The following is a 13,942-nucleotide window of genomic DNA, read 5'->3' as shown; positions in this document are numbered from 1 at the left end:
GCACCCCCACTGCCCCGCTCCACACACACCATCTGCCCATAAATAGTCTCTGGCCTCAATTTGCTCATCTATAAAATGGGAATGCTGATGACAAGACCAGCCCCAAGATGAGCGTGAGCCCTCAGGAACACAGGCCACTTCACCCGAGGAATGTCCTACCTGTCCTTCCCATCTCTTGCCCTTGTGTTTCCTCTCTTTTCCTCATAGATTTGGGCCCTGGAAAACCAGCCTCTGGACAGAAATGGAGGAGGAGGTGAGGGCAAGAAAAATCTCTCAAGAGTGTCAGTCCTCTTGGAAACTTCTAGAGCTGGAGAGGGTCTCCCCTCTCCCTGATTCCTGACATCTAGGTAGACAAGTGAGACACAGGGGCTTGAGGGAAAATCCCGAGTGACAAGTAGGGTGAGTCACGAAGGGAACAGGCAGCTCCACAGGAAGACTCAGGGGCCCCTTCCTACACCAAAGATAATTAAAATGTGCCCAAGTCAAATATCCTTTATCTTTAAGCCCATAAGAATTCGATGGAGCAGCACAGACCACCTGGGTCAAAAATCCCGACTCTGCTGTGTAACCTTGGGCAAGTGTCCTAACTGCTCTGTGCCTTGGTTTCCTTCCACGTTGTAACATAGGAATAATAAAACCACCTACCTCATGGGGTCATTGTGAGCATTAAATGAGTGAATAAGACATAAAACGCTTGGAAGGTATCTGTGCCTTATTAGTTACTAAGTTTGGTGGTCATTCAATTAGACATCCGGTAATGTTGGTTTGGGGATGGGGGTCTTTCATAGTTCCAAGTCGATAAAATTTTTTCAGGTCTCAAAATCTTTTTGAGAGCCTTTGAAAAGCTCACAAGCCTGAAATCCGGATCTCAGGGGTCCAGTGAACGGCTGGACTCGGGGAAGGAGCCGCAAGCTTTCCCCTGCACAGCCCTCAGCCGATGGAGTTAGGTCCTCAGAGGTTCCCCTCCACGCTTGGGGGTCTCTCTACACCCCTTGCTGGCCTCACATCAGGCAGGTCCCAGCCCTGCCCAGCACCCCTCCACCCCCAGGAGAAGGGTACCCAAGGCGCATTGGAATGCTAATTCCAGCTCTCAGCAAGAGGGTCCCTGTGTGGGGAGGGAACAATGCCTGTCTTTATCCGGCCAGGTCCTGCAGCCTCCAGTCTCCCGAAGCCCCCGTGGGAACCCTCCAAGCTCCCCTCTTAATCGCCTTCTTGGCAGGCGTCCCCAGACTGAAGGACGACAAGTCAGTATCACAGGGATGAGCTGAAATGTCGCCATCCATCTCTCAGTGGGGACCTAGGACAGCATCAAGACTACCCAGCCCACCAGGACCCCCAGGCAGCTCCTGGCCCAGCCCCCGACTCGGGGAGAGGCCCTTACCAGTTGTCTCGGCATTTGAAAAAAGAATGTTCCCAGAGTTCCATGAGCTCATCCGCAGAGAGGCCCCGGAGCTCAGACACCAGCGTCAGGAACAGCTCTGCGGCCTAGAAATCAGAGAGGAAAGTGTGAGAGGCCCCAACCGCAAGGGTCACCTCATCCATCTCCTTGCCTCCAGGCATGGCTGGAAACACTAGGATCTCCTGCCTACGGTGTCACAGACCCAAAGAGATGAGGCTGCTCGTCTGGGCTTCCTTCCACTGAATCCCAGCTCCTGGCACGCAGGCTGGCCCATTCTTTTTCTTTAAGTTAACAAGCATTTATTGGGCACCTACTACATGCCAGGCATGCTTTAGGGGCCAGGGATGTGCGGGTGAAGAAGAGACACGGCATCTGCATTTGTGGGCTTTATGCTCTAATAAAAGCTCGATACAAGTTCACTACGATTATAATCTAGTTATTATAATGAGTCAGCATATTTCACAAAGTGAGTGAGATAGCCATCTTTTCTGATATTTTTAATGAAAAAAATATGTGAACGTTTTTCAGCGTTATGAGCAGTGATGGCTGATCAACAGGGGTTTGCAGTTTTTGCCCCTTGTCTGCAGGTCTGAGCAGCACAGTCACCAAGTCTCCAAAAACCCAAGGAAATAAAGGACTCTATTCAGAGCCCGCACCTCTCGGGTTTCAGGAGATGCTTGGCTTGGGATGCCGGCCCCACATCCTGCCTTCCCTCCCCGGTGCCTCTTCAGTCTCAGATTCGTTGCCTCGGCCCGAGCCCAAAGCCACAGAAAGAGTGACGAGGTCCTGGCTTCCCGCTGCGCTTGGCGAAGGCCAAGAATGAGCCCTCACCCCACCCAGCCAGGGGTCCACTACTGCTGGGACGGGTTTGCCTCACCTCAGGCCTCCTCTGCTCTGAGCAGCTGAGACTGAGTCCCCGTGCAGAGAGCTTGACCTCAGCAAGACGCAAACGCGAAACAGGCCCCTCACAGGCCAGCGTAAACCACCCTCCCCTCCCTTCTCACCAGCACGTCTGCCCCCAGGGTCTGGGCAGCTTCCCCATCGTGTGCCTTCTGCCGGTGGAGCCGATGGGGACCCTTCGTTCTGCCTTTAATTCCTCATGCAGGACACACAAGCAGCCCCCTGTCGGGGCCGACCACCACCTCTAGAGTGGCCCTGGCCAGCATCGGCCTAGTTTGGGGCAGCTACCCCAGGAGCCCTGCCGCCTTCCGGACAGGCTCAGGTGCATTTCCCTCCAGCTGGTGGCTGCCTTGCCCGGGCATCATCTGTGAATCCCTAGACTCGGAACACATCTGCTTCTAAGACCTCCAGCACGTGTGCAGCCGCCGGGCTGGCTGGGCATCCGCTCAGGAGCAGGCCTCCTGCTCTGGGAGGCCTCAGGCTGCAAGTGTTGGCTTCAGGAACAGCTTTCCAGAGCCAGACACAGCAGGAAGGGCTGTAGCAGCTCATCCCGGAAGGCTTGCGGGTGGAGGAAGGAGGCTGTCATTCCTGCCTCCTGGGCGAGAAGCCCGTCCCCACCATCGCCACTAACAACATCTATGCAAACGGTAATAACAACGGTTACTTTGTCTGGAGCCTCAGCTGTGTGCCAGGTGCTGTTCTAGGCACTTTACAGGGACCATTTCATTTGACCTTAACCCTGTGAGGGGCCGTCATTATCCTCACTTAACAGAGAGCATTTAAGTCAGGCGCCAGTGGACACAGAGCTACTAAGTGGCAGAGCGAGACTTGGACCCACACTCTTAACCAGGATCCTACACTCAAGGCCATGGGAAAAAAGAAAAGCCAGCCCTGTTTGCCAGTTTCCGAGGTGTGAATACTCCCACTGCAGCCCGTCACCAGCGGCCCATGTGCCATCACTGAACGCAGACGTGGGAATCACTGTGCAGAAGCACGACACTGCGTCACAGTTCCACCCTGCGGTAGATGCAAATAACCTCCAGCGCAAAGATTAAAATGTAGTAAGATAACTAGGTAGTGATGATTTTGAGCATTCATTACCTTTGTTTCGAGTATGATTCATTTTCATTGTAAGTCGGTATAACTTAGTCTTTAGTAATGTCCATTTAACAACCAGTCTGCAGGATTTCTGGAATCTAACCATTGGCTCTGGCAAATCGGTACAAGCCAGCCTCGCGCACCACCGTCCACACTTCGCTGTACACAGTCGGTGCTGAATCAATATCTGTGACTTGGGTGTCCTATTACGAGCAACCTGGATGGTGGTCAGGAGCTGTGCCCTCCCCAGGCGTCCTCCCTGGCAGCCCTGGGAGGGGGTGGGGCCCGACCCGCCTTGCTTCTCTCCCCATCCTCTCCTTCACTCCATCAGGCTCTTGGCCATCCCAGCCCGCTGCCCGCCACGTGGAAACTCGGGGGGCCTCTCTGCGGAGGGGTCAGGCTGGGGAATTTGCTCTCCATTGAGTCCTGAGTCCTGGTTTTGTTTCCAGACTGAAAAACCAATCTTGTCTCCTGCCCATCAGCAATGGGGAGGGGCAAAGGCATTCTTAGCTGAAGCCCACGGGGTCGGTCCCCCCGGTAACCGACGGGCCCTCAGTCCTCCCGGGGAGGCCAAGGCACTGCTTGATGTGCACCAAAGCATCCCTGAAAAGCCATTTTCAGGAACAAGGTCCTTGGTAATTCACCCCCAGCCCAGGGGACCTCCCTAGTGGGAACAATTTGTTTCCTTGTTAGCACTATAAATACAGGGCAGCCGCCCTGCACCCTCTGGGGCCGGCACTGCCAGTCTCCAGGAGGGGAGACACAGGCCCACAGCACGCCTGCCCCCGAGCCACCTCTGGCGGGGGAAATGCCCAGTCAGGGGGCCAGACGGGAGGAGGCCGGTTAGGACACAGGATGTAGAGCGGCGGTTCTCAGTGGGGGTGACCGTGCTCCCCAGGGGACGCTGGCAGCCTCTGGAGACACTCTGGGTTATCATGACTGGGCTGCGGGTGATGCTGGCATCTGTGGGTAATGGTCAGGAATGCTGCTGAACATCCGACAGTGCACAAGGCGGCCCAAGGCGTCAGGAGGGCCAGGGTGAGAATCCCTGCTGTGGGCTGGTTTGCCTGGACTAACAGCCCGCTCTGTCAGCCACTAGCTGGTGGGCTTGGACCACACCTCGCAGGGCTGAGGGCCCTCTCCTTGGGGCTGCTCTCTGACTCCCGCGAGGCCCACGAGATCAAGGATTCCAGAGAGCGATGAGCATGGGGCTTGGCTCCCTCCCGGTCCCTGAAACAGTGAACAGCCAGCTGCACACGAGTCTCTGCTATACACACGCAAAATGTATGATGTGTGTGTACATGTGTGAGTGTTCAATATGCATTCGGTATGTGCATATATACTAGCCTATATTTACTGATGACATATTCAACATATTTTATACATATTCAACATATTCTTAGATATGGTTTTTTCCACGTTATATCTGAATCTGATTCTTCTCCCCACCCCACTCCCGCTATCACCCCAGACCAAGCCTCCTTCATCTCCTACCTGTGTTACTGTAATAGCCTCTTAACCTGTCTCCCGACATCCCATTGGCCCTCAGTCTATTCTCTACCGGCAGCCAGAATGTGAGCATTGAAATGTACATCAGATCACAACACCCTCCAAGGTTCCTCATTTACCCTGAGTAAAAGCAATCTGGGGAATTCCCTGGCGGTCCAGTAGTTAAGACTCTGTGCTTCCACTGCAGGGGGAGTGGGTTCAGTCCCTGGTCGGGGAACTAAGATACCGCATACCGCACGGTGAGGCAAAAAAAAAAAAAAAGCAATCTGTGTGCCCCCCTAAGGGGGCGACCCTGTCCCCTCTCACCCTCCCACTCCGCTCCAGTCACAAGGCCTCCTTGCCACTCAAACTGGTGCTGAAACTCGCTCACCGTGCAGCTCCTGCCCTGGCGCACGTGCTGGGGCCGCCCCCTCTGGCAGTCCCCCCCCGAGACCCCTATCCACCCCACTCACTCCTCACCTCCTTCTGGTCCTTACTCAACATCACCTCCCCCGTGAGGCCTTCCCAGGCATCCATCATTTAAAACTGCATCCCATGCCTCCCCCACCTGCCCCCTTCACCCCTCTTCCCCTCTCTACTTGTCTCCCCAGCCCCCTGGGGCCCATGATCCCAGGCGCAGTGGGACCTGGCTCTGCTTCCTGCATCTGAGCAGGACACAAGTGTCTGAGCCATCTCAGCCCAGCCCCCCAGGGACCGAGGGGGGCTAACCCCACTCTGGATGCCCCCAGCCCTGTTCTCTCCTGAACTAAACGCTTCGCCTCCCGCAGCCAGAGGCATCCATGAGGGCCTCTGGTGCTGAGAATTCCGGATGGAGACATTTCCGGCAGTAAAGGCACTCCTGGATCTGAGGCTGGGGCTGGACGGGCACTGGCCTCCAACATCCTTCTCCACTGACTTCACATGAGCAACACTAAGAAACACAAAGCTTTGCACCCAGATGCCTGGTTCCCAGCCCAGACCTGCCAGGCCAGGACGTCAAAGGTTGGGGTCTGGGCATCCATATATCTGACAGGCCCCCTACCCAAGTGCTGCCCGGAGGGCAGGGGGTGTGCCTGGCACACCTGGCACCATGCCTAGAAGTGGGGCCGCACCCAGCCCTGTCCACACTTGGAACGACCTATTTCTGTCCAGCTGGGCACATGACAGCCCCCAAGTCCTCGGCCCTATGAAAGCAGCCAGTGAAACAGGCATTTATAAATTTGCGGCATCCCAAATCAACAAGCAAGTATATTTTGAACCCTCCCAGGCTGTTGTGGGATCAAAGTAAAAACACCCCATGCTTCTCTCCTCGGCACACAGGCCCTGGGACTTGAATCAGAAAAATCCCAGCATCTTTAATGCCTTCCAGGAAAGGCTAGGGTTCTCACGCTGAAGTCATCAGCAATGCTGAGATGGGCAGAAATAGTGGACACAGTGAAAGTCCCCAAAATGTCACTGGTGACATCCAGCCCTGAGCTGTGGACGGCAGGGATCTTACAACAAAGATTACTATGGGCCTAGAATGTTCTGGAAGGCATCCTGACCACGAGGCCCTGCAGGACCTGACCCCACCGGTCCTCACCGTCGAGCTCCAGCCAGGCTGAGCTGCGTGCTCCCCAAACACGCCCAGCGAGGTTCAGACTCAGGACTTTGGCCCTGGCCAAACCCTCCTTTTGGAGCACTAGTCCCCTGGATTCCCAAGGGACCAGCCCAGGTCTCAACTCCAGTGTACCCTGCTAGACCCCTGGCCTAAGGTGGCCACTCAGCCACGTCCCCGCTCTGTTCTCTCAGTGCCCATCAACAGCTAAAACCCTTGTACATTTGCAGTGGTTACCATCCATCTCCCCCACGCTGGATCTTAGGCTCTGGGAAAGCGGGGACTATTTCTGTCTCATTCGTCATAAGGGCACAGCGTAAGCCCCTCATCTTGCTGAACAAACCGAAGAGTTCACAGGCTAGGCAAGCCAGGGCCCTGCCAATAGGAACATTGCTCCTGTGATGTGGAAGGTCCCATCAGGAGGAGAACGTGGGAAGGCAGGCTCCACACGGAGCCCAGATGCATCATTTTCTTTCCCCAGGGAGGGCGTTAAGCCTTCCTCAGGGCTCTCTTACAGGCAGGTGGAGGGCTCTGTCTCAGAACAAAACAGGCAGGGAGAAGGCACATCATCACAGCATGGTCTTGGTACTCTCAGAAACACTGTCATCAGTCACAAAGGAGGGAACCAGACAGATGTCTCAGAGACCTCTGAAACTCTCTGAGCTATGAGACCTCGACATCATGTCCACCCCTTGACTTTAAACAACTGGGAATTCCAAGGAAGGCCTGGGCCATGTGTTTTTGACTTGGTGGAAACTCCTCAATGCTGAGGCTTGGGTATGGCTGGAGATTTCCTGAGAGATCTCTAGGACAGGCCAGGTCCAGAAGGTTAGTCCATGAGCCCAAAAGGACCATTTGCCCAAAGACAGACAGAGGAGAAAAAGGCCTCCTCTAAGCTCATATCCAACCTGCACTAGGCCAAGGCTTGCACACACCAGCTAGATTTCTTCCCCTTCTTTGCTTTCACAACCAGGCATAGTTGTGCAGTGCACAACCTACGCAACAGTACACAGCAGTCCTGATATTGAACATCTGAGCAAGTAGACCGTAAAGGATCTGGTAGGAAGAGGAAGGTGTCCCAGGGAACCAGGCCCCAGGCAGACTCTGGCCTGTGGCTGGAGAAGCCACTTACCTCGAAGCTTGTGGTCTGAGCCAGGCACAGCTTCCTCACTGATGCAGCCACCATGGCCACCGTAGCCTGGGACGGTGTCTCCTCCCATTCGTACAACAGGCTTCTTGGGGTTAAGTCTCCATCGTCTGGATCTGAGATGGGAAGTGCTGGCCAGGGATGACCGCATGGGGGACAAGCCAGAGTGAGTAGAAGGACCCCTGGGAGCCACCCCCTCACCCTGCCAACGCTTCCTTCAACATGTTTCTGGCAACAGTTGAGGGGAACACGCATAAGGAAAATCATGGCAGTGTTACTGCTAACAGCAAAAGACGGGCAGCAGTCTATGTGGCCATCAGTAAGGGATGGCCAAATAAGCTGACTCCAAAGCCCTCTTGGGACTGACAGAGAAAACATGAAAACTTCATCCATGCAATGGAGGGTTATTCAGCTGTGACACATGCTACAACATGCATGAACCTTGAAAACATTCTGGGAAGTGAAAGAAGCCAGTCATAAAAGGCCCCATACTGGGAACTTCCCTGGCGGTCCGATGGTTAAGACTCGGCGCTTCCACTGCAGGGGCCACAGGTTTGATCCCTGGTCAGGGAACTAAGATCCTGCATACCACACAGTGCGGCCAAAAAAAAGAAAAAAAAAAGTCACATACTATATGATTCTATTTACATGAAATGTCCAGAATGGACTAATGAAGAGAGTAGATTCGTGGTTGCCAGGAGCTGGGGGAACAGGAGGTGACAGCAAATGGGTGCAAGGTTTCTTCTGGGGTGATGAAAACGTAGTAAAGTTGATTGTGATGATAGATGCACAACTCTGACTCTACTAGAAGCCACTGAATTGTTCACTTTACTTTTTTTTTCTTTTTCTGGCCACGCCACACGGCTACGGGGATCTTAGTTCCCCAACCAGGGATCAAACCCAGGACCCCAGCAGTGAAAGCACCGGGTTGTAACCACTGGACCGCCAGGGAATTCTCTGAATTGTTCACTTTAAATAAATGAGTTGCACAGTATGTGAATTACATCTCAACTACAGCTGTTTAAAAAATGTATGTCTGAAAAGGTCATTCCACTCAACGGGGAACCGCCAGGTCCTGACACTAGATGTCCCAGTCACTGCCAGTGTCTGTGCCTGAGGGAGGGCTCAGGGGGCAGGTCAGCCTGGGATCTCAGCCTGGGCTCCGTGGAGCCAGAGGGAATGCTGGGAAGACCCAGGGCTTCAGTCCCCACCTGCTGGGTTCTCCCCAGGGTGGTGCAGGCAGCGAGTCTGTCCTCCGAGGCAAACATGATTCAACCCACCAGGGCTACAGAAAAGACGCCGGGGGTCCAAGTCCCAGCTCTCATTAGCTCTGTGACTTCAAACAAGTCATTTTATCTCTTGGAAACATTTTCCTTAAATGAAAAATACAACTAATAATAACAGTAACTTCCTAATGGGGTCATGATGAGAATTAAATTAAATAATCCCCATAAAGCCTTCAGCACAGATACTGGCCCACAGTAAATCCTTCCAAACTGTCGGCAGTAAGAACTAACTACCCTTATTTCATTATTCAGGGAAATAGCCATTTTTCCACCATGGAAAACAAGAACAAAAACAAACAACTCTTTTCCTCAGATGCATGCCTTTCTTGTTTCTTTCTGTGCGAAATCATAGAAGGGACCCAAGCTCCAGGGGAGGCTACATGTTGGCAGGAACTTTCCAGAAAATCAGGAAACCTGAGTCAGTTTGCCCCCAAAATGGTCAGGTTGAAAGGTCATCAGATGTAAGGTGGATTTCCCACAAAAGCTGGGAACCAGAAGATTCCATCTCCACTGAGGACCACCCAGGGAGGAGGCCAAGACCAAGCCTGGGCCATGTGAGCCGAGAGAAACTTCTAGAAAGAGAGGCTCCCTCTCCTGACGATGGCCACTTTCAGAAACAGTTCAAGAGTGTCCAGACAGGGACAGAGGGATGGAGCCTAGGCTTGCTTGAGTCCCTCTGGCCAGGGGAGGCTGTGAGGCTCAACTAAGGTTCCTTTTCCCCGCCTCATTCACCTGCGACAGCCGGGTCCTGGGGCATCTCATACAGCAGGGTGAGCGAGGAAAGGGTCCGCATCTGCACAGCACTCGCCTCCCCGGAGAGGGGCCCCACGGTGGCCAGCTCCATGCAGGACGCCTCCCCCAGCACTCCGGCCTGGAAACTCTGGACACAGGTCAGGCGGAAGGCCTCCTGGACCGTGGGGGGAAGAGGCGGAGGCTCAGGCCAGGCCTTGGCAGTGAGGGAACCCCCCCCCCGGGGCCCCTGAAACTGGCAGCAAGGGCCAAGGCTGGGGGGGAGCCCACTGCGGGGGAGCTTCAGCACCCCCCTCCCCATAGAGAGAGGTGGAAGGTCAAGAAAAGCAAGAACGTGCAGTAAGCAGTAACCCCAAGGAGAGGAACGATAAAGCCTCAGCTGGAAAATGAATACCACCAGAGTCTGCAGTCCTGCATCAGCCTCTAGATGCTGAGGCTTTGTATCATCGTGTTAGCAGTGATCATCCCTTATCCTTATACAGTTGCTTACTATTTACACAACACTTTCACCTGCAGGGAGCTATGGACCCAAGAGGAGGAGAGGAGAAGAGGAGGGGAGAAGAGGGGGTAGGGCGAGGGGTGGAGGGAGAGGAGGATGAGAGAAGAAGTGGGGGGAAGGGAAAGGACAGAAGCAGCGGGAGGGGAGCAGGGTGGTGGGCAGAAGGGCTGAGAGATGGAGGGGGGAGGGGAGCAGAGAATAAAGAGAAAAGGGAGGGGGGCTAAGGAGGGAGGGGGGCTAAGGAGGGAGGAGGGGAAAGAAGGCGGCACTGCAAAAAGGATGGGAGGGTCTCGGGCACAGTACTCACCTCCGCTGCGGGCAGGGCCTGGGAGCGCAGGGAGGCGCGCACCCTGCGCAGGGAGCATCGCGCCAGGTCCTTGGTCTTGTGCAGCCTGGTTCCGCGTTGCTGGTACATGGTGGGACACCTGCCCAGGATATCCTCCTGGGCAAGCGGGCCCCAGTCAGCTCCCTGCTCCCCCCTCACTCGACCACCCACCCCCTCCAGGCTCGAACCTCACCTCCTCGACGGTCTGGGGGCTGCGGGTGCCCGGGCGACCCTGCAGGAGGCTCAGCACAGCGCGCTTCACGTTCAGCGTCCAGCGCGGCTCGGGGTGGCCAGGACACAGGCGTGCCACGCGCCCTGCCTGCAGGACGAAGCGCAGCGGCACGCGGCCCAGAGCGGCACTGCGCGGGGGACCAGGCGTCAGGGGGACCCCTCCAACGTCCCAGGCCACCTCTTCCGCAACAGGGCCAGAACATCCCTGACCCTCCTGCGCACCACCCCATAGGTCAGTCCCATGGGAAGCACCCAGGTACCCCCATATAGCCCCAAATGGTCTCGCTTCCCCTCCTCAGCTCAGCTCTCCAGCTACTTCTCAACAACACAGGAGGCAGCCAACTCTCTGCTCCAAGCTGCTCCCAACCTTGCGGCCACTTGGACGAAATGTATCTGTGTCAACCCAGCTTGAATAAACAAAAAGCTGAGCTTCCAAGGGCATCCTGCATTGCAAAGCTTCTCATTCTCCCAGCTCACCAGGGAGGAAGCAGCCCCCACTCACGCTGTATATGAGGAAGCTTAAGGCGCAGAGTGCTCGGGGCCACAGCTGGGATTCTAACCCGGGCAGGATGGCTCAGTCACAGGTCTCAGGAACCCTGAGCTGGAAGTGTCTGAGACTCCAGTACTGTACAGAGGAGGAAATGGGGTGGAGGGAGCTACTGGAGGCGATCACACAGCCAGTCTGCGAGGAGCTGGGACCAGAGTTCAGCCCAATACTCTCTTCCCGCCACCCCTAGCCTGACAACAAGGAGGTATGCAAGCCGGGCAGCGTCTGGTATGGCCTGGTGAGGGAGGGGATGGGGCAGGGCGGGGGTGAGGGCTGGGGGAGTGCCCACCTTTGTGGACAGTGGATGGAGGTGGAAGAGAGAGGTGCCCACGATAAAGGGGAAACTGCTAAAACCCCAAACCCCACCAGCTAGCCAGCAAGCAGAATCTTGAGGGATAAAAGTGGCCCTATTGAATCTCCCAGGGGAGGCTACCACCCCCTCTGCAGCTCCCAGTGGAGTCTGGGGCCCCCAACCCTACCCCCACTGGAGGCAGCCCCCAGGGCCTCAGGCCTCAGGCTAGAGAAATGCTAATGGCGCCCGCCCCTTCCAGAATAGCTAGTGTCAGTCTGGTCTCTCAGGAGCTGACAGCCCTGCCCACTCGCATTTCTGATGAGGCGTCCAGGGACAATAGCCCAGGCTGTCCCCTCCGAGAAGACCACCCTAAGCTTTTCAGTAGGGCTCCATCTGCCCCCACAGCGGCATCCCCCATGCCTGTATGCCCACACAAAGGCTTTATTTTTTCAACAAATGAATTTGCAATAAAAAAGGAAGAGGAATCTGTGGAGATGGGCTTGTCCTCAGGCTGGTGGCTGGACTGAGCTTTGAGGCTACTGAAGCCGCTGCCGGGAGCCCTGGGAAACACAGCCCAGGGAGAATTCCAGGCTTGGCTGGGTCACAAAGGGGAGCTTGGCTTGGGAAGGGAGAAGCTATGGGTCTCCAGGAAAACCCCCATCTTAGCGGGGGTGGGGAAGGAGAAGGGCAAACCTCAATGGGTGCCCAGTGTCTTCCAGAATGTTCTTAAGGATGAAGGCCAGAGGGTGCTGGGCAGACACAAAATCTGGACACGCTGGGCGTGACAGCCAGGAAAATATGGGGCGAGTTCCTTCCACCAGATGAGGGAAGGCCGCCTGAGGCAATGTGGACTCATTCAAGGCTCCCACATCACGACAGCTCACAATGGTCCTCATCAATGGTCTGGTCTGGGAGTTTACACGGTCAAAACAAAGGTGGAACCCTCTTTGAACTTCAGTCCGAGACAGCCTCTTTCTGCTGCAGCAGGGTCACCTGAATCGGGTTCTTCCAATATAATTTGGTGCACCCAGTGCCCGGCGGCCGTTGAAAGAGGGAGCAGGGCTCACATATCCAGCCCCATCGGGAGCAAGGCCCAGCGTCTTACCTCAAACTCTCTGACTCCTTCAGAACTTCCACCTTGGACCCCAGGATGGATGTCACCTGGAAGTGTTGGAGCTGAAGCAGAAAGCACGGAGAGCTGGTGACCTCTCCTGGGGAATTCCAGGCCCGCACCAGCACCGGCACCACCTAAAGTAGTTCTGGGACCCAGCATGACCCATGTGGAGGGTTAGGCAGAGAGATCCATCCCTTGAGCAGAAGAGTCTAGTGTCGGGCTGGTAGATGCCGAATGTCTCTAGGGATAAATAATTTAAATAGCCAGGCACCTCTGCTCCCCACTCAATGTACAGAAAGTTCTCCTTAGCTTCTCGTTTTGCCCCAAAAGGCCCTGGAACTTTGAGTGAGAGATTCATATGGCTCCACGGTATAAACAAAACTAAGTTAGGATTGCAAAGCAAACCAAAAAAAAAGCGTTGTCATCTTGAATAAAAGACTTGGATGTCCCAGTACCACCATGGTTGCACGTGTGTGTTTGGGAGGGTGAGTGTGCGTGTGTGTACTTATTGCAAAAGATGGGCTCTCTAAAGATGAATAAAATCACCTCTAAAACCTGCACCCCTAACCTGACTGGTTTCATTTTTTTTTTAATTAGAGTATTTTGAGAGCAGTTTTAGGTTCATAGCAACATTGCGGGGAAGGTACGGAGATTTCCCGTATACTCCCTGCCCCCAAATATGCACAGCCTCCCCAGTATCAACATCCCCACCAGCGTGGAACATTTGTTACAACTGATGAACTTACACTGACACGTCATTATCACCCAGAGTCCGTAGTATACATATGGGTTCCTTGGTATCATACATTCTACGGGTTTGGACAAATGTATGATGACACGTATCCACCGTTATAGTATCACATGGTTTCACTGCCCCGTGATTTCACTTTTTCAAAGTAACTAGTCCTCATTCATCTTGTCTAAAACCTAATTCCCCTGTCTCCTCAACACCAGCTCCCCTCCCCCGACAGAGGGTCTGTCACCTCCCCAGTAACCCAGGCTTGAAATCTTAGGGTGAAATACAGTCCACTTGACATTGAGATGTGGTCCAGGACAATGAATCCCTCGGCCACATTACCAGTACCAATTATGTCTGACCACTTGCTTGAAAGCTATCCATAATAACTGTATTTTTAAAGCATATGTTTTAAAAGTTTAGTAGAGACAGGAGAGAGATTTTTTTTTAAAAAAAAACTACTTAACTGCACACTTTAAAAGGGTAAACTGGGGCTTCCCTGGTGGCGCAGTAGTTGAGAGTCCGCCTGCCGA

At 54.5% G+C, this 13,942-nt stretch overlaps 1 protein-coding gene across 1 annotated transcript in view; it reads right to left on the bottom strand.

The window, feature by feature from the left end:
- Positions 1-13,942, bottom strand: part of LOC101325118 (uncharacterized) — a 288,914-nt gene that overhangs the window by 120,942 nt on the left and 154,030 nt on the right. Inside the window, exons 7-12 of the mRNA XM_073793232.1 lie at positions 12,665-12,735; positions 10,683-10,848; positions 10,472-10,606; positions 9,648-9,822; positions 7,615-8,027; positions 1,382-1,485 (exon numbers count right to left, since the gene is read on the bottom strand). Coding sequence (XP_073649333.1) covers positions 1,382-1,485; positions 7,615-8,027; positions 9,648-9,822; positions 10,472-10,606; positions 10,683-10,848; positions 12,665-12,735 — 1,064 coding nt within the window. The remainder of the gene's footprint in view (positions 1-1,381; positions 1,486-7,614; positions 8,028-9,647; positions 9,823-10,471; positions 10,607-10,682; positions 10,849-12,664; positions 12,736-13,942) is intronic.

Source organism: Tursiops truncatus, chromosome 15, assembly GCF_011762595.2.
Source record: "Tursiops truncatus isolate mTurTru1 chromosome 15, mTurTru1.mat.Y, whole genome shotgun sequence".
Taxonomy (NCBI): domain Eukaryota; kingdom Metazoa; phylum Chordata; class Mammalia; order Artiodactyla; family Delphinidae; genus Tursiops; species Tursiops truncatus.
Note: the sequence above shows the minus strand (reverse complement) of the source record. Positions and strands in the feature narration are given on the sequence as shown.